Raw genomic sequence first — 20,035 nt, 5'->3', positions numbered from 1 at the left:
CTGAGGACGTGGTTGTTCCTGGAAACATCTGAATGGGTTTCACTGGTGAAGTGATAGTCAACCTCTAAAACATGGTAGTGAGATATCTGGCTCTGTGACAGAAAGAATCAAATCAGGAAATGAGGAAAATAACAACCTAGGGAATAACGGCTGAAAGAAGAACATTAATACTAAATAATGAAGAAGAATGTAAACAGATAAGAGATTCAGAGAGCCCAAGATCTTTAAAAGGCTGAAAGAGGGATGGCAAAGATAAAAAATGATAAGACCTGTCAAGAAGAACAAAGTCAATGTGTGTACATTATTCAGTTTAAGGAATTAGAGTCACAAGGTCAAGTGTGGGTAACATTAAATATGAATAATGAGGAATAAAATAAGTAAAAAGCAAACTAGTTTCATAAATCAATTCCAGAGCAACTGGGCTGGGGGAGGAAAATGCAGAACGGACGATAACCCATTGTGGCCTGTTGAAATGTCAAGATCTATTACCAATGACTAAATATCAATGTGTTCGTTCAAAATCCCAGTGTTTGGGATCATAAAACAGTGCATTCCATTGACCAGTAGGAACTAGAGAATTTGCACTTTGAAGTGTATTTAAACAAAACATAATAAAACAAAACAAAAAACACTGGCATTTGTAGCAAGAGGGAAATGGGTGTTAGAAGGCAGGTGGGGACTGAGAACATGTGAGCCTCATCACGGTGCACTGTCCCAGGATGGTCTGTGAGCTAGCCTGGGAGGGGACCCCATTTCTGCCTCTTCTGCTGTGTAGATGATGCTGGGGAAGAAGCTGCTATAAAGGACAAGCAAAAGAGGAAGGTCTGGAATGAAGTTCTGGGCAAGAGTCCATATGCCAAGGTTAAGGGCCAGAGCTCTTGCTCTCCATGCTCTCCCACTGGGAGCAGTGCAGGCGGGAGGAACAGGGATGGGCCCCTTGAGGAAGGAGGGGGACACTGGAGTTGGCCACTAACAACAGATTAAAGCCCAATGTAAACAGTGTGCCGGACACATGTGGGTCGCAGAGAGAGTGGTGATGAATAAGCATATATCCAGACAAGGACTTCAAACAGGAGGAGGCTGAGCAGTGATGAAAATGATTCAGTGCCTTCAGAAATGACTCATGAGAGGCACAGAACGTGAAGAAAATAAAGAGGAAGTGTCCACATTTATCAAAGCCCTCGACAAAGGATGGGGGGATGTACAATTAGAGAGAACAAATCATTGGGACAGGGGAAAGGAAGGGAGAGAGGCTGTGAGCTGCGTGGAAAGCAATCCAGTGATGTAAGGGCAGCCCCCCGGATCAATCCACCCTCGCTGAATCATAGCGAACACAAACTCATCTTCCAGCGCCCGTGTTTACTCAATCCAAGGGAATGTCCACTCTGGCTAGTACCCGTCTAGCTACCTTGCAGTCATTTCCATCCACAGGCTCTTTCTGCCTTTTGGGAGAGCTGAGGCCCAGCAGGTCTGTACGGGCCAGCAAACCAGGTATTTATAGGGCCCATTCCATCCCTACTGGGGCAGTGTTTATATGACACCCAAGGCTACATGCTTTGATTATCGACCCTCCCTTCCATTACTCTTTAATAATATTCTAAACTCTTCTCAGCTAAACTTTTTAAAAAGATATAATTAATACTTATGTTTTTGGATTAACTACTCCAATTTTGATCTCTCTCTCTCTCTCTCTCTCTGTCTTTCTCTTTTCCTTGGTCCTGCTTGATCTTTCTAAACTACCTCTTGTATCATGTTATCCATATGTCGGAGTGACTAGAGAGAATGGAGTGCCCCATCAACTTAGATTGAACATGGAGCATGAGTGAGGAGAAAAAAGCCCAAACAAACCTTGGTTGTGTTAAGTCCTTGAGGTCTCAGGATGGATTTGTTACTGTAGTGTGTAATGTAGCCTGTGCTGATACTACATAATGGTTACTGTAAATCTAGACCTACAGCCCTCAGAGTTTTATTCATCAGGAAATATCCATAGGAGCAGCCCCGGTGGCTCAGCGGTTTAGCGCCGCCTGCAGCCTGGGGTGTGATCACCTGGAGACTTAGGATTGAGTCCCACATCAGGCTTCCTGCATGGAGCCTGCTTCTCCCTCTGCCTGTGTCTCTGCTTCTCTCTCTCTGTGTGTATGTGTGTGTCTCTATGAATAAATAAAATCTTAAAAAAAGAAAGAAAGATCCATAGGATTAACATCATATGTACTTCTTTATCCCTATTATAGGTTTTCTGACCTCGAGTCACATTGGGCCAGTTGTCCCAGTCTGTATTTTATAGATGAGAAATTCAGAGTGTTTACCATTCTTTCAGCTACTGAATATATACAATTATTTAAAAAGTGGTCACTTTGGGGGTGCCTGGGTGGCTCAGTCACTTGTGTCTGACTCTTGATTTTGGCTCAGGTCATGATCTCAGCGTGTGAGATCCAGCCCTGTGTCAGGCTCTGTGCTCAGTGGGGTAGGAAGTCTTCTTGGAATTCTCTCTTTCCCTCTCCTTCTGCCCCTCCCCCTTTCTCTGTTTCAAATAAATATATAAATCTTTAAAAAATAATAAAAACTAAAAAGCAGTCACTTTTATATGTAAAACAAAAACTCTTGGCTACCAATTGTTGACTACAATTCTATACTATAGTCATACGCATACAAGCATGTATAACTTTTACAAAACTTCCAAACATTCTTCTATTCAGGAACAAGTGCAGAAATCTGCATTTGTTAGGCTTGGAGAAACATACAGAAAGAAAGAGATGGTCACGGCCAGGGCATCCTGCTTGTTAAGGGCTAGGATGCCAGTAGGTGGTATAGACTTTAGTGGCTCCTTCTCCAAAAGTTGAAAGGTTACCCCTGTATTTGGCTATAATAAGTCTCAGATACACACATTTCCCCCCCATTGCTTTTGGACTAGTATTTATTTTGAGACAGTGTTTTACAGCATTTGAAAAAGGAAGTATGATTTAAATCTCTACCATGCCAATCTACCAGAGCTAGAGCAAAATATCTCAGAATGTGAAACTCCCGTGTTCTGAAACTGAGATATGAAGTACAGAGAAATATTAGTGGCATCAATGATTTTACAATCATTGCTTTACATTGATTTGCAATCCTACAGATTCTAAAATCTTATCAGTTTTATCCTCTTACCTGGGTCTTTAGGAACTTTGGGGTTATGTAGTTAGATTCAACAGTGCTTAGCCTCTGAAATATATTTATTTTTTATTTTTTTAAAGATTTTATTTATTTATTAATGAGAGACACACATAGAGAAGCAGAGACATAGGCAGAGGGAGAAGCAGGCTCCTCACAAGGAGTCCAATGCAGGACTCCATCCCAGGATCACTCCCTGAGTGGAAGGCGGACGCTCAACCACTAAGCTACCCAGGTGTCCCATGAAATATATTTAATAATTAAATCAATGTTTGTTGAGGGGATCCCTGGGTGGCTTAGGGAGTTTAGCGCCTGTCTTTGGCCCAGGGCGTGATCCTGGAGACCCAGGATCGAGTCCCACATCGGGCTCCCTGCATGGAGCCTGCTTCTCCCTCTGCTGTGTCTCTGCCTCTCTCTCTCTCTCTCTATGTCTCTCATGAATAAGTAAATAAAATCTAAAAAAAAAAAAAAAAGAACTTCAATCTCTTACATTCTACAACCTTGAATCAAATACATATGTCTGGCATCCTTTTTGAAAGAACTCTGATATAAAGTCTGTACACTTTAACATAGCCCTCCTGGGAAGAATGTGTTACCCTGTGACATTTTTAAAGACATGAACTTATATACCTTAACAAGTAAGAGTGAAAAAGACTTGAAAGCAGGTGGAACCCTGCTTTAAGATTCCTTAAATCTTACCAGTAGGCAATTCTGTGTTGTACATATATATGGAGTTGTCTTCATCTTGTTTTGTCCTGACCTTCCACTAGGTGGAAGACTAGAGCATTTTGCTCCAAATTCTTAGGCACTTCTCTCTGAATATATTCGATTATCTAGATAGATGTTTCAAAATATTCTTTCCTTTTATTCAATGCTAAGGTTATAAAAAGAATATTTCTGAGAAATGCACAATTGCTTCATCTAAAATTCTCTGTATGTGTGTTAAGTGCATGCATGTGCCCATGCCCACATGTGTTTCCTGTAAGCAGCAGGTGTAATGGAGATTAAGTGGAAAGGCTGAGCTTTGGAGTCAGGCCGTCCAAGATTTGAATCTTAGCACACGAGCCTCTAAGAAATCACTTCTCCGTGTGCCAGCTTCCCTACCTGTAAAGTGAATATAGTAGTGATACTAAATGCCAGGATGGTTTGGGATCTCAAATATTCTTTGCATGTAGAAGGCACTGAGTCAATAGTTCTTTCCTTTTCCTATTCAAGAAAAACTCCTGTGGGGAAACCCCTCATTAAAAATCACTAATTTCCTTTAAAAATAAATAGGTCTTCATTAACAAATCTATTAAATAGCTACAATAGGAGGACTAAATGCATACTTTGCCAGATTTTGCTGGAGATGGTTAAGCACCTGTGCTATTAACGAGTATGAAAGTGGCCAGGCTCCCACTACACATTCCGCCACCATGCTGCTTTGGCTTGACTCACAAGCATAAATTAACTTTGCCTTGAGAACCTGATCGACTTCTGGAAACAAAAGAGATTCATTCCAACATTGCCCCTGAGACATTTTGCAGCCAGCTGAGTTCATTCCACAGCTAAACCAAGTGACCCTGAAAGCCACGAAAGTCACTGCAGCAGCTCTAGAATCATTCTTTACCAAGAAATTGGTATTCTAAAAGGGGATTGCACAATATCAGGCCAGCTCTGGTGCAGACTTATTCCCTCCCATGCTACCTTTACTTATGCTATTTATTTTACCTCTAAAATATGCTATTGTTTTTAAAATTTTTATTTTTTCAAGTATAATTAATGTAGTGTTATATTAGTTTCAGGTATACAATATAATGATTCAACAATTCTATATATTACGTGTTCATCACAATAAGTGTGCTCTTAATCCCTTTCCTTATTTCATCCTTCCCCCAACTGCCTCCACTCTGGCAAGCACAAGTTTATCCTTGATATTTAAAAGTCTGTTTTTTTGTCTCTTTTTTCTTGGTTTGCTTGCTTTGTTTTTTAAATTCCACATATGAGTGAAATCATATGCTATTCATTTTTCTCCAATTGATTTATTTCACTTAGCATTATATCTTATATAGGTCCATCCATGCTGTTGCAAATAGCAAGGTTTCATTTTTTATGATTGAGTAATACTCCATTTGTATGTGTGTGTGTATAGATATATATATAGATATACATGTATATCTCTCTATATATATATCTATACACACATTATATATATATCTAAATCATATCTTCTTTTTAAAAAATATTTTATCTATTTATTCATAAGAGACACACAGCGAGAGGCAGAGACATAGGCAGAGGGAGAAGTCCCTCAAGTCTCCTTCAAGGAGCCAGATGCCGGACTCAATCCTGTATCCTGGAATCATGCCCTGAGCCGAAGACAGATGCTCAACTGCCGAGTCACCCAGGGGTCCCTATATCATATCATCTTTATCTATTCATCTATCGAAGGACATTTGGGCTACTTCCATAATTTGGCTATTATTTGGTTAAATAATGCTGCAATAGAAATAGAGATGCATATATCTTTTCAATTAATGTTTTCATTTTCTTTGGATAAATATCCAATAGTAGAATTACTGGATTATATGGCAACATAATTTCTAATTTTTGGAAGGATATCAATACTGTTTTCCACAGTGACTGCACCAGTTTGGATTCTCACCAACAATATATGATGGTTCCTTTTTCTCCACATCCTCGCCAACATTCGTAGTTTCCTGTGTTCTTGATTTTAGCCTTTTTGAAAGATGTGAGGTGATATTTCATTGTAGCTTTGATTTGCACTTCCCTGATAATGAGTGATATTGAGCATCTTTTCCTGTGTCTGTTAGCCATCAGTATGTATTATTTGGAAAAAAGTCCATTCATGTGTTCTGCCTATTTTTTAATTGGGTTATGTGTTTTTTTGGTACTGAGTTGTGTAAGTTCTTTATATATTTTGGGTATTAACCGCTTCTCAGATATATCATTTGCAAATATCTTCTCCCATTGAGTAAGTTATCTTTTTGTTTTGTTGATGGTTTCTTTCACTGTGAAAAAGCTTTTTATTTTAGTGTAGTCCTAATTGTTTAATTTTGCTTCTGTTTCCCTTGCCAAAGGAGACATATCTAGAAAAATGTTTCTATAGCTGATGTCAGAGAAATTACCACCTATGTTTTCTTCTAAGAATTTTGTGGTTTCAGGTCTCTCATTTAGGTCTTTAATTAATCCACTTTGAATTTATTTTGTGTATGGTATAAGAAAGTGGTCCAGTTTCATTCTTTTGCATGTAGCTGTCCAGTTCTCCCAGCACTATTTGAATAGACTAACCTACTCTCCTATTTTGACTCAACTTTTCAAAATGCTGCGTAAGATTCATTTGCCTCATAAAAAGGGCTGACCATCTTTAAAATCGCTCTTCCAGACTGCAGGTCTAACTACAGGGGTTGGGTTGGGTTTGTGAGTTTATATTCCATTTATTTGTGGCACTTACTCTTTTTATTAGTCTTGTCTCCTTAAGACCTGTAGATTGAATATTCCATGAGGTCAGGGGTCATTTATTTACTGCCTTTGTGAGTTTCCTTAATGTTCAACACAGTATTTATTTATTTTTTAATTTTTTTTGTAAATTTATTTTTTATTGGTGTTCAATTTGCCAACATATAGAATACTGGGTGTTATTCAACACAGTATATATTTAAAATAATATTGATTCACTGACCAATCCTCATAGAATTATTTGCCAATTTTTTGTGCCATTTAAAATACTCCTGCCCAGAATTTCTTCAACTGTTTTTTATTCATTCATATACCCATTTATTCACTCAATAAATAACTATTAAATGCTTATTAAAGTCTAGGCATTGGTTTAGACCCTTGGGAAATACCCAAATACTACTTAGTTTTCTTCCCTCAAAAGCTCCTAGTCTTGTTTGGGGAGGTAAATAATTGTGATACAAAATAGGAAGTAATTAAAGACCACTGTGGTCTAAAGGAGCTAGTAATTAACTAAGTAAAAAGGTCAGGAAAAGTCATAGATAAAGTGACAGGTAAAGAGTCTTCATTTATGCATATGAATTTTTCATATGAACAATATCATGGGGTATATTCCAGGCAAAGCAAAGAATATGCAGTGATATCATGTGTTCAGCCATGGGGCACAGAAGGCAAATAATCAGTGGTGGGAAATGAGGTTAGGGAGACAGGCAGTGGGCAGAATCATGAAGAATCCTGGAAGCCAGATAGAGGAGTTGAAATTGATTCCTTCAGAGGGAGAAGTGTATCGTCAATAACTTTGAGTCAGAGAGAGATGGGATTTATTCTCCTTTCACTCAGTCCTCTTGATCACTAGCATTAGTTGAGTTAGACTTGTCCTAACATGCATAATTTGCACTTAGCTAGGCAAACCACACGTTTTTCTTTTCCAAAGGAAAACTGTCTAATAGCTGCCTCTAAAATAGCATGTCAGAGAACCGTGTCAGAATGGAAACTCTGTTACATGTTCCCTATTTAACTCACTCTAGTCAGCTAATATGCTACAAGGGAGCAGAGATCCTGTCTGTTTTGTTTACCCCTGTATCCCAGGATCTAGATCAATCTGGCTCACAGAAAGTAACCAGTAACTACTTGTTCAGTAAAGGAATAAATTCATGAATAAACTTGAGTCAGGATTGGATCATTTTAGGGGCACCTGGCTGGCTCAGTTGGTTAAGCATCTGACTCTTGATTCAGGTAATAATCATGGTCATGATCATACTCATGGCTCAGGTCATAATCTCAGGTCATGAGATTAGGTTCTGTGCTGAGTGTGGAGCCTGCTTAAGATTCTCTCTCTCTCCCTCTGCTCCTCCCCACTGTGGCTCATGCTCTCTCAATCTCTCTCTCTCTCTCTCTCTCTCTCTCAAAAAAAAAAAAAAATTGGATCATTTCAGTGCAAAAAGGTCTCTTTATTAAGAATATAGGTCTGAATCTTTGAATTCACCTTATCTCAAACAGGTAACAAATCTGATTTGGGTCTCTTTTCAACCCCTACTTCATCTCAAAATAGAGGGTAGTTGGTAATTTGTCATCTGTACATAGGTTCTGGCCATTGTGAATAGAAGAGAGAAGTCCTCAAGAAAGCTGGTTTGGTGTAACTACCTAAATTATATTTCTTTTTCCCAGATCTCCACTGATAGTCAGACTTATGCTATCAGACGAGTTAACCTTAAATGTCCTCTTCTATCCCATTTTCTCTGACCCAAATGCTCCTTTGTTTATTTATCTTTTCTCCAAATGAACATTCTTAATTCCTTCAGATTCTTTAATTACTCAAATGCAAATGAAGCTACTAGGCCCAAGATCTTAAAGCACAGAAGTTTCTGTAACTATAACAATTTTTAAAAGTAGTTATGTAAAAAAAAAAAAAAGTAGTTATTTAGATTTAATAAGCATTGTAAAGATTGTCAAAAAATATTCTTGAGTCAGATTATAGTCTGATCTGCTAAACTGCTAAATCAACAGCTTCTGGGAAGTGGGGAAGAAATGGAATAAATCCAGCTCTTAGAAGTCTCCACTATCAGATGTCCTCTTTGTGATATGAAACAGCTTTGGCTTAAGAGAAGAGTCTTTGTGGGCTTGGCTATATTTGTTCAAAGCTTTTCTTGATCTTCACTTCTTCTGCCTCTTCCTCACTGTGTTCCATCCACATCACACCCAACCCTCAGCTTCTGGAGTTTTCTGACTCGCTCCTTCTATCTTCTGCTTTTGTCTTTGATCTCTTTTCCCATTGGTGATTGACTTCAAATTCTTCAACCTGGCTTCCAACTTGATTCCCAATTATATTTCATCATCCAATAAATATTCACCAAGACAGAGTAGGCAAGCTAATTTGTCTACAAATTCTGTTCAGTAGGGGCACCTGGATAGCTCAGTGGTTGAGAGTCTCCCTTTGGCTCAGGTTGTGATCCTGGGCCAAGTTCTACATCAGTTTCCCCACAGGGAGCCTGCTTCTCCCTCTGCCTATGTCTCTGCCTCTCTCTGTGTCTCTCATGAATGAGTAAATAAAATCTTTAAAAAAAATCTGTTCAGTATCTAGGACAATGGCAATATACATTAAAACAAATAAATTAAACATATAAAACTGGGCAGATGCCCTCTAACCTGATGGACTTTTGACTCATCCTGTGGGGATGTTGACAGAGTGCTTCAAAGGACCTGAGGAAAGAAACAACCATCAGAATCAGCCACATCTTCTGCAAGTCCTTGATAGAATGCCATTTGTTGAAGGAAGTTAATCTAGATTTCCAACTCTACTTTTTATCTGAAAGATTTGATTCACCCTACTTTACAGATAAATTTCTCTTCTAAGATTATTCTCCCTAAAGGTACGTGCCTAAGACTTTCTATTTGAATACTAAGTCCTTCTGAGTAAACATAACATTAATGAAGATAGTTTGAAGACTTTGACATACTTATTAGAATCCTTTTAGGATAGTATCACATATAAAATTTCCAGTGTATACCTTGATTTGTCATTTCAAAGGTGGGTATAGCTTTTCTATTACCTGTTGTTATCAATCAAAATCAGTTTTTAAGAATGTGTGATTGGGATGAGTGTGCAGTCAATGACACAGATTTTATCTTTTGGATAAGCTTATTTGGACCCTTTTAGAGGAATTCACAGGCACATATTCTTTAGCACCTTGATCTAATCAGCTAAAGTAAACATTTAATAGAATTTTCCTTCTTCTGGCCATTATCCTCCCATATTATAGAAATTATGGAGTTTACAAAACAGAAGAAAAAGGAGGAGGAGAAGAAGAAAAAAGAGTCTTTTTGGTAATCCTACCACCCAGAGAAACAATTGTTAACAAATATTTAGGTATGTATCTTTTACATCTTTTCTCTAGGCATAGTTATGTATATATTTTTTCTTTTCAGAAAATTTGGTCTTGTAATAAATATTGCTTTATACTCTGCTTTTTTTTCACCTACCAGTATGTCATATATATTTTTATGTATCATAAACCAAGGGTGAACATAAATTTTTTTACAAAGGACCAGACAGAAAATATTTTAAGACTTTCAGGCTTTATGGCCTCTCTCTCAACTCTTCTTTGTAATGCAAATGCTGCCATAGACAATATATAAATGCGTGGGCATGGTTGTGTTCCAATAAAACTTTATTTACAAAGCAGTTGGTAGACAGGATTTGGCCTGAGGGCCATAATTTGCCAACCTCTGTCAAAAATAAGTCTTCTGAGGCATCATTTAAAATGGCTAGATGGTATTTTTCCCTACCAGCCTCCAAATCCAGACAGATTCCATACAGGTTGCCATTTCAATGATGCTGCCACCTTCATTCTTGATTCCCTGTACCCTCAAGCTCCTATATCTATCTATTTCCCCAGTCAGTCCTGGATTATCCACTTCCCTTGCAAATACTCTCCTTTGCCTTATCTTCTTTCTTTGCTTTCTTCTCTTCTCCTGATAAGTATTGCCAGGAAAATTAATGGAGAAAAGAGCAGGAAACCTCAATTCAGCACTCTCCATACTCTCTCTTTAGCTCCTTGTCTCATTTCACATTCCCTTTACACATTTTTTCTAAGCTTTCACTGTCTCATTAAATTGGACACTCACTTTCCTGACTCTCTTTGCAAATGGGTTTGTTTCATCCTTTCAGGGAGAACAGAGATTATGTGATATGTACCAACTTCTCTCTACCCAAAACTACTATGTATTAATAGAGTGTTTTTGTGTACATCACTCACCTGCTCTTCAAAACTCTAGGTAGATTAACCCTTCCACTTGTGGCAATAGTCCTGTCCCTTGTGCCAGCTTCATGTTCCTTCTCCATCACTTAGCACTCTGTTTTATGTATTCCATCCCTAATCATCTTTATTTTCCTCTGTCTAAAAGTACATCTTCAATTTCAAAAACAAACATACAAACAAAATGCTTACAAAATAAGAGAACACATCCTCAACCCCCACTTTAAGTGGCTATTCCTTTCCATCTCCCCTGCTTCCATAACTCCTAGTGACTCCTAGCGATTTAGCAACCACCACCACCCTTCTATAAAAAGTACTCTTTCAAAAGGCCCTAGTGATCTTTTCTCCTTACTGCTTTTCTCCTACATAAGCACCTTCTCAGTGCTTTTTATTCCTTAGGCTTCAGTATGTCTGTATTCTCCTGACTCTAGATTCTCTGAGCACTCCTTTTGTTCTCATTTTAGGATTCCTCCACTTATTTCTGCCCCCTGGTTGAACTGTTTCCAAAAGTTCTGTGCCCACTCTTCTCTCTCAGAAAACTTTCCTCTGTTAATCTTATTCAAACACCATCCTTCTGTTCTCAAGAAACAAAGATCTCTGGTCTACTTCTCCAGCTCTCCATTTAAGTCTGTGAGTCGCAGAACAATGAACAATTTTGCAAACCTAGCAACTTACTTATTGCCAGCTGTCCGCATTTGTCTTCCTTGAGTTTATATATCTACCCCTTGTTCCTTCTAATACTTGTTACCTATCATTCGCTAAGTAATTTTTTGTGCTAGGTGCTGTCCAACTGCTTTACAAACATTATCTCAATTATTTCTCACAACCATTAGCAGAAAGTATTATCTCATTTTATAAAGAGAGAAACAGAGGTTCAGAAAACTTGTTCAAAATCACTTAGTTAGTAGTAGAGCCAGGACTTCCACTTATTCTATCTAGCTTTGGAATCTGGCTCAGTTATCTATTGCTGTAAAACAACCTGCATCAAAACTTAGTGGCTTAAGAAGACAATGACTTGGCTGAGTCTTCTAAAATGTCAGAATACAGAATTCAGAAGACCCTTTCCCCAGCAAAACACAACTTAACTGGTGATAATTATTTAAAAAAAAAATCATTTAAAGTCTCTGGAAATTGTCCTAAAGGCATACATCAGAAGTTCTACTAAATTTCTCAATAAGAAAAACCAGAGTCTGTAGCATTTCATCCTTGATCCACTTCCTTACCCTTCCCCAGCTCATTGTTACTAAAGCTCTATCTCAGGCACTCTACTCCAGACAGGTATTGCTAAAAGCATGCCTCCTACTTGCTTTCAGTTTGTGGCTAGATTTCATTTTGGGATGGATAGGTTGCTGGATTTCTCACCCTCTACCCCAGCTCCACATTGTGGAAGCTTTATGCCAGGTAGGTACAGCTAAAAGGATGGCATCTCCTCTCCCTCACCCAATGTTGTCTCTTGGGGCAAAAGCTCTATTTTATGCACAGCAAACAAGTAGGAATCCAGCCCAGGAAGAAAAGAAGGCCATAAGGACAAAGAATTCTATAATTCTGTCTGAGGAAATAAGCTTTACTTGAAATAGAGCATGGAGAACTCCATGCCTAAGGACATTGTTAAAAATAACAGATATTTATGTGTGAGCAATTAACAAGAGGCTGGTAGCTCCTTGATATAAGCAAATGGCAGCACAGTTACAAATTTAACAGAGAGGATCAGGGAAAGGAACAGCCAAGAATTCTCCTTGGTTCACAATCCACTATGAGGATCAGGAAGACTGAGTTCATGTGCTAGACCACACTCACACAGGAGCAATTACAGCAGATACACATTTGAAAGCATTCTCCAAGCCTCACACGGGCCCATACACACAGAGCCAAAGCCTCACTGGCACAGAGGCTTAAACACAACTTCTCACCAACTAACAATAAGCTACTCTGACCCAGCTGCAACTATTAATAAACTAAGATTTAAAAAAAAAAATCACAGTCATCCCTGGCAATCTGGAATATTGCATGTATGACTAAAGTTCCATACTTTCAGAAACGATAAGGATGGGGAAATCTAAACTACTGATCTGTAGCTATACAGAGAACAACAATATAAACTCCCTGAACTGTAATAGAAATCTCCAAGCCACACACACATATATATAATGATAAATAGTAAAAATCTAACTGGCTGAGAGGCTTAAGTATGATCTTTGACCAGTAAGTGGCTTATTCCAGGGGCAATCACTAAGTAGTCAAGTTAAAAGATAAAAATGAATTTTTTTTTTTAAAATCTGAGCAGAGAAACAACAGGCTGCACACTGCAGGAGAAATAGACATCACAGATTAGTTTGGCCAAGTCACTAAACAAATATCCAAAATGACTGTTTGTCTATCTAGAATGCTATAACAAAATACCTTATAGACTAGGTGGTTTATAAACATTAGAAATCTATCTATCACAACTCTGGAGGCTGGAAAGTCCAAGAACAAGGTACTGGCAGATTCTGTATCTGCTGAGAATCCACCTTCTGGTTCATAGATGGTCATCTTCTTGCTGTGTCCTCACATGGAAAAGGAGTGATGGAATTTTTATAGAGTCTCTTTTAGGAGGGCATTAATCTCATTCATGGAAGTGCCATCTTTGTGACCTAATCATTTTTCAAAGGCACCATCACCAAATACTATTACACTGGGGATTAGGTCTCAACATGAATTTTGGAAAATACAAACTTTTAGTCGATAGCTATGACCAAGCAAACAACACTGGTCCTGGCAAGGGGGCAGGATGAGAATTGGTATCTAGAGTTGCTGTGATAGATTATCTAAAATTCCCAGGGTTTTTTTTTTAAGATTTATTTATTTTATGTATAGAGAGAGTTTTTGAGACAGGGGAGGGGCATAAGAAGAGGGAGAGAGAAAATCCTCAAGCAGACTCCTTGCTGAGCACAGAGCTCAACATGGGGATCGATCCCAGGACCCTGAGATCATGACCTGAGTTGAAATCAAGACTCTACCCTTAACCAGCTGAGTCACCCAGATGCACCTAAAATGCCCAGCTTTTAACAAATATTACAAGACATGCAAAGAAGCAGAAAATTGTGAACCATATACAGGAAAAATAGAAAACAGGTAATAGAAACTACCTTTGAAGAGGTCCAGGTAATAGATTTAGCAGATAAAAAATTTCAAAGGAGCTATTACCAATAGTTAAAGAATTAAGTAAGATCATGATTAAAGAATAAGAGTAAGATATGATTTTAATGTCTTATAAAACAGAGAATAGCAATAAAAATAGAAATTGTAAAAAAGAATAAAATGGAAATCTGGATACAAAAAAGTACAATAATCAAAATGAATAATTTACTAGTGGGACTCAACTGTATATTTAAACTGGCAAAAAAATCAATCAGCAAGCTTGAAGATAAATCAATAGAGATTAAAGAAAAACAAAAAGAAAAAAAAGAATGAATAAAAATGAAGAGAATCTCAGAAAAGCATGGAACACTATTAAGCCCATCAAATATTTGCAATGGGAGTACCAAAAAAAGGAGAGAGATAAAGGGACACAAAAATTATTTTAAAATATAATAGCTGCAAACTTCCCATTAATCTACAAAACAAAGAAGCTTAAGGAACTCCAAACAGGATAAAAGCAAGAAGCTCTACACCTAAATATATCATAGTACAAAATGTTTAAAGTCAAAGATAAAAAGAGCTTCTTTTAAAAAAAATATTTTATTTATTTATTGATGAGAGACCCAGAGAGAGGCAGAGACATAGGCAGACAGAGAAGCAGGCTCCTTGTAGGGAGCCTGATTGAGGACTCGATCCCAGGATCCGGGGATCATGCCCTGAGCCAAAGGCAGATGCTCAACCACTGAGCCACTCAGGTGCCCTGATAAAAAGAACTCCTTGAAAGGAACAAGAGAAAAATGATGCATCACATGTGAGAGAACTCAGTAACAGTTGACTTGTGGATAAAAACAATGGAAACCAGGAAGAAGTGGAATGACATATTCAAAGTGCTGAAAGAAAAAGAATGTCAACTAGGAATCTTATATAAAGCAAGCTACTTTTAAAAAATAAGGTGAAATAAAAAATTTCCAAGATAAACAAAATAGAGAATTTATTGCTAGCAGATCTTTATAAGAAATACTAAATGAAGTTCTTCAAGCTGAAAGCAAGTGACAATAGACAGAAATTCATATAAACAAAAAACCCAGAAGTATCAGTAAAAATAATTATGTAGGTGATTGTGAAAGAATAATTGCACATTTCTTTTCTTCTTCTCTTAACTGATTTAAAACATAATTCTATAAAACAGTATGCATATAGTTATATCACTGGCCCTATAACATATAGACATGTCATATGTTTGACAATAACAACACAAAGGAGGAAGATCCGAAGAAAGTTATATTGGAATAAGGGAATGGCATCAAGTGGTAAATCTAATCCACAGGAAGAAACAAAGAGAACCAGTTCAAGTAAATAAGAAAATTAATACAGTAAACTTAGTGAATATATATGTGTTCTTTTTTTTCCCTCTCAGGTGCTTTAAGAGACATAAGATTATATAAAATATAATTATATCAATGTATTATTGAATCTATAACATATGTAAACATAATAGGCATAACAATAATAGCACAAAAAGTGGGGGAAGGAGGGAATGTAGCTATATGGGAATCAAGTTTCTATATTTCACTGGAACAAAGGCAATATAAATCTGAAACACATTTTGATAAATTATATATTGTAATCCCTAGCACAAGAATTTAGAAAAGAATTTGAGAAATAAAATTGAAAGTTCACTAAAGGAAATAAATATTATATTTTAAAATATCCACATAAAACAAATAAAGCAATAAAGGAGGAATAGAGAAGGGAAAAAAATTGAAACATACATAAAATCAAAGACAACATGGTAAATGTAAATCCAATCCTATAAAAAAAAATAACATTAGAGTTCTGGTTCAAGATGACAGGGTAGGAAGATCCTAAACCTAACCCCTCCCGTGGACACACCTAATCTATATACAGAACAATTTCTTTTGGGGAAAAAATTCTCCAAAAACTAGCTGTGTGAATTGTGCACTTTGGGCAAGCAAGAAAAAAACCCACATCAAAGTGGGTAAGAAAGACTGAGACACAATCTCACCATAAACAACATTCCCTACACAACAACCCAGAATCAGGAAGGAACTCAACCCAGAGCTTTACCTTGGAGGAGTGAAGGGTTTGAACCCTACTTCTGACATCCTAACTTTTAAGACCTGCACCTGAGAAATTAACCCCCAAAACAACTAACTTTGAAAGTTAATGGGGTTGAGTCCAGGAGACTCATTAGGCTACAGTAAGCTGAGAAACATTTCTTAAAGGGCTTGCTCGCCTAGCCCTTAGCCATTTCATGACCCAGTGCAAATGCAGCCAACAGAAAGGCACCCAGACTTTCTGTGAAAGAGCTTTATTTGCTTATTGTAAAGCATCAGCCTGAGAGGCAGGCATCTAATTTAACACACATCTAGAGGCTTGCTTAAATATTCCCCAAAGACAGGGGCCAATGGACACCATCTTTGTGCTCTCCCTCTGCCTCACACTAAGTCACTAGTGTCTTCCAGAAAGGAGCTTGTAACTTGTCTAGGACCCTGATTTTTGCAGCTGCCACCCAGGGGACACCTCTAGATAATCTGGGTATAGTGACCAGCAGTTTATACTTGCAAGTCCTAAGGACTCTAACAAATATAGAAAGAGTTCTCAACTGGCTAACACCCTCACAGCACAGTAGAAAAGCAACAGACTGAGGCATCCAGGCTTTCTGTGAAAGAGGCCTATTTGTTTATCTCTATTTTGTTTGGGACCTCACCCTATATATTCACTCATCTAGTATTTGATTCCTTTTAGTATCCTTCATAATAAACCAGTAATATAATGAGAAAAAAAAACAAGGAAAAAAGCAAGAAAGCAAGAAAGCAAGAAAGAAGGAAAGAAGAAAGAAAGAAAGAAGAGAGAGAGAAAGGAAAGGAAAAAAATATATATATACACACACACACACACAAAAGAATGTTATTCAGACTTAAATAAAGGAAAAGCCTGTCAATTGTGACAACGTGTATGAATCTGGAGGGCATTATGGTAAATGAAATAAGCCAGACAGAGAAAGACAAATATTGCATAGTATCATGTTTATGTAGAATTTTTTTTTCAAAAATGTCAGACTCATAGAAACAGATTAGAAAGGTGGTTTGCAGGGGATAGAAAATGGAGGAAGTAGGCAGACATTAATAAAATGGTCCAAACTTACAGTTTAAGATGAATAAGTTCTGAAGATCTACTTATAATATAGTGACTAGAGTTGATAACACTGCATCATATAATTTAAATTTGCTCAGATTAGAACTTAAACGTTCTCTCACACACACTATATTGTATTGAATATATATATATTAAAATTGTATCTGCCAATTATACCTTAATAAAGCTGAAAAGAATTCTACTATTTTTTTTTAAATTTCGATTCAAAGATATATATAGGTTGGAGTTAAAAAATGAAAACAGATGTAGTATGCAAACAACAATTAAAGAGCTGAAATGTCTGTACTGATTTCTGAAAAAATTGTCTTTAAAACAAAAAAAATGTTACCAGACATATAGAGGGACATTTAATAACAAAAATGCCAATCTATTAGGGAGATATAAAAATGATAAGCTATATACACTAACAAAAGCCCCAAAATACATGAGGCAAAAACTGTCAGAGTTTAAAGGCAAAACAGATAATTCTTGAATAATTGTTGGAAACATTAACACCTCAGTTTCAATAAGGATAGAATAACCAGGCCAAATATCAACAAGGAAATAAAGGGCTTCAACACTATTAACAAAAGACCTAATAGATCATTCCATCAAACAGTAGCAGAATACATATGTTTCTTTCTTAAATATGTATAAACATTTTCTAGTATAGCCCATATGTTAGGTGCTGAAAAAAAACCTCAATAAATTTAATAGTATTGAAGTTATACAATGTATGTTCTCCAATTACAATGGTATGAAATTAGAAATCAATAACAGAAAGAAATTTACAAACATATGTCAATTAAACAATGCACTCCCAACAACCCATGGGTCAAAGAAGAAATCGCAAGGGAAATTAGGAAATACTTTGAGATGATTTAAAGCAAAGACACAATATACCAAAACTCATGAGATACAGCTAAAGCAATGCTCAGAGGGACAATTATGGGTAAATGCCTATATTAAAAAAGAATGTCTCAAATGAGTAACTTAGTCCTTCACCTTATAAAAGCAGAAAGAAGAAGAAAAAAACCAAAGAAAGCATAATAAAGGAATAATAAAGTTTATACTAGAAGCAAATGAAATACAGAATATAAAAACTTCAAGCAAATCAAAGATTAGTTCTTGAAAAAATAAAAAAAAAAAGAAAAAGAAAACAGCCTACATCTAGCTAGACTGACCGAAAGAAGACTCAGTTACTAAAATCAGAAATGAGAGAACATCACTACTAACTGTACAGAAATAAGAAGGATTACCATGAGAATTCTGTGAATGAATGTATGCCAATAAATTAGATAGCCTAGATGAAATGGACAATTTCTTTAAAAAATACAAATTGCTGAAACTGACTCAAAAAGAAATAGAAATCTGAGTATGCATATAACAATGGAGAAACTGAATAAGTAATTTTAACTTTTTTTAAAAAATATTTTATTTATTTATTCATGAGAGACACATAGAGGAGGCAGAAACACAGGCAGAGGGAGAAGCAGGCTCCATGCAGGGAGTCGGAGGTGGGACTCGATCCTGGGTCTCCAGGATCAGGCCCTGGGCTGAAGGCGGTGCTAAACCACTAAGCCACCGGGCTGCCCCAAGTTTCACTTTAAAAGGATAAATGATGTGGGAGATATGAAACTGGACCACTTTCTTACACCATACACAAAAATAAATTCAAAATGGATGAAAGACCTAAATGTGAGACAGGAATCCATCAAAATCCTAGAGGAGAACACAGGCAACAACCTCTTTGACCTCGGCAGCAGAAACTTCTTGCTAGGCACATCTATTTTCACTAGATTCTCTTTCACTCTAGGCAGTTGATCCATCTGTTGCCTTTTAGAAACTTGGTATGAGTCAGAGACCTGTGACATTTCAGCTAGGTATATAGGGCACTCATTGTTGGTCTCATGGTAAGCCTTTGATTCTTGTTCCAATCTCAGTGCACAGTCTTTCACTTGATTTTCAAGGATCCTTTTCTCCCTTTCTAGCTGTTTAAGCAATGTGTTTAAGGATTCAACTGGCATTTGTTCATAGACACGGATAGAAGACAATCTATCTGAAGGATTTCCACGGATTTTTTCCATTTTTCTCTTCTAGAGAAACAATTTGCTTTTCTTTTTTTTTTTTTTTTTAATTTATTTATTTATGATAGTCACAGAGAGAGAGAGAGAGAGGCAGAGACATAGGCAGAGGGAGAAGCAGGCTCCATGCACCAGGAGCCCGACGTGGGATTCGATCCCGGGTCTCCAGGATCGCGCCCTGGGCCAAAGGCAGGCGCCAAACCGCTGCGCCACCCAGGGATCCCACAATTTGCTTTTCTAGTTGCTCATTCAGTTCAAGTTGTGTCTCATAACGAACTTTCCATTCACCACCTTCATCATTAGTATTGAGTTTGGCTTCCAGTTCCGCTATCTTGCGTCTTATTTCAAGCATTGATAATTGCACTATATCCTTCAGATGGATTTCTTTCAGCAGCTCCATTTTAAGGCGGTCAGTGCTCACACCGTCGAAGTTGTCACCTCTTCCTTCCAACATAGTGTCAGATCAGAAATGTCCCCCCTCTTACAGCTAAGACCACAAGATCTGAAAAGCCACCCAGAACCCGGGAAGAGAGCACTGCCGGGAGCCGTTGCCATGGCGAACTGACTCCATAATTTTAACTTCTCAGAGACAGAAAGCCCAGTGCAGATGGCTTCAATGGTGAATTCTCAAGAACATTTAAGGAAAAATTAATACAATCCTTCCAAACTCTTCCAAAAAATAGAAGAGGAGAAAACAATTCCCCATACATTCTTGAGGTTATTATTACCCTGATCCCCAAAACCAGACAAAGATATCATAAGAAAAGACAAGATCCTTTATAAATATAGATCCAAAAATCTTCAGCAAAA

General features: G+C 37.3%; 1 protein-coding gene across 1 annotated transcript; it reads right to left on the bottom strand.

Moving 5' to 3' along the window:
* Positions 1 to 699: 699 nt before the first annotated feature.
* LOC121486453 (coiled-coil domain-containing protein 169-like) lies at positions 700 to 19,679 on the bottom strand. The gene is made up of 3 exons (XM_041747345.1): positions 19,428 to 19,679; positions 18,888 to 19,237; positions 700 to 796 (listed from the first exon to the last, which is right to left on the bottom strand). Exons 1-3 carry the CDS (start codon positions 19,677 to 19,679, stop codon positions 700 to 702), a joined length of 699 nt encoding a protein of 232 aa, XP_041603279.1.
* Between the last annotated feature and the right edge of the window lie 356 nt (positions 19,680 to 20,035).

Source organism: Vulpes lagopus, chromosome 1 (assembly GCF_018345385.1).
Source record: "Vulpes lagopus strain Blue_001 chromosome 1, ASM1834538v1, whole genome shotgun sequence".
Lineage (NCBI taxonomy): Eukaryota > Metazoa > Chordata > Mammalia > Carnivora > Canidae > Vulpes > Vulpes lagopus.
Note: the sequence above shows the minus strand (reverse complement) of the source record. Positions and strands in the feature narration are given on the sequence as shown.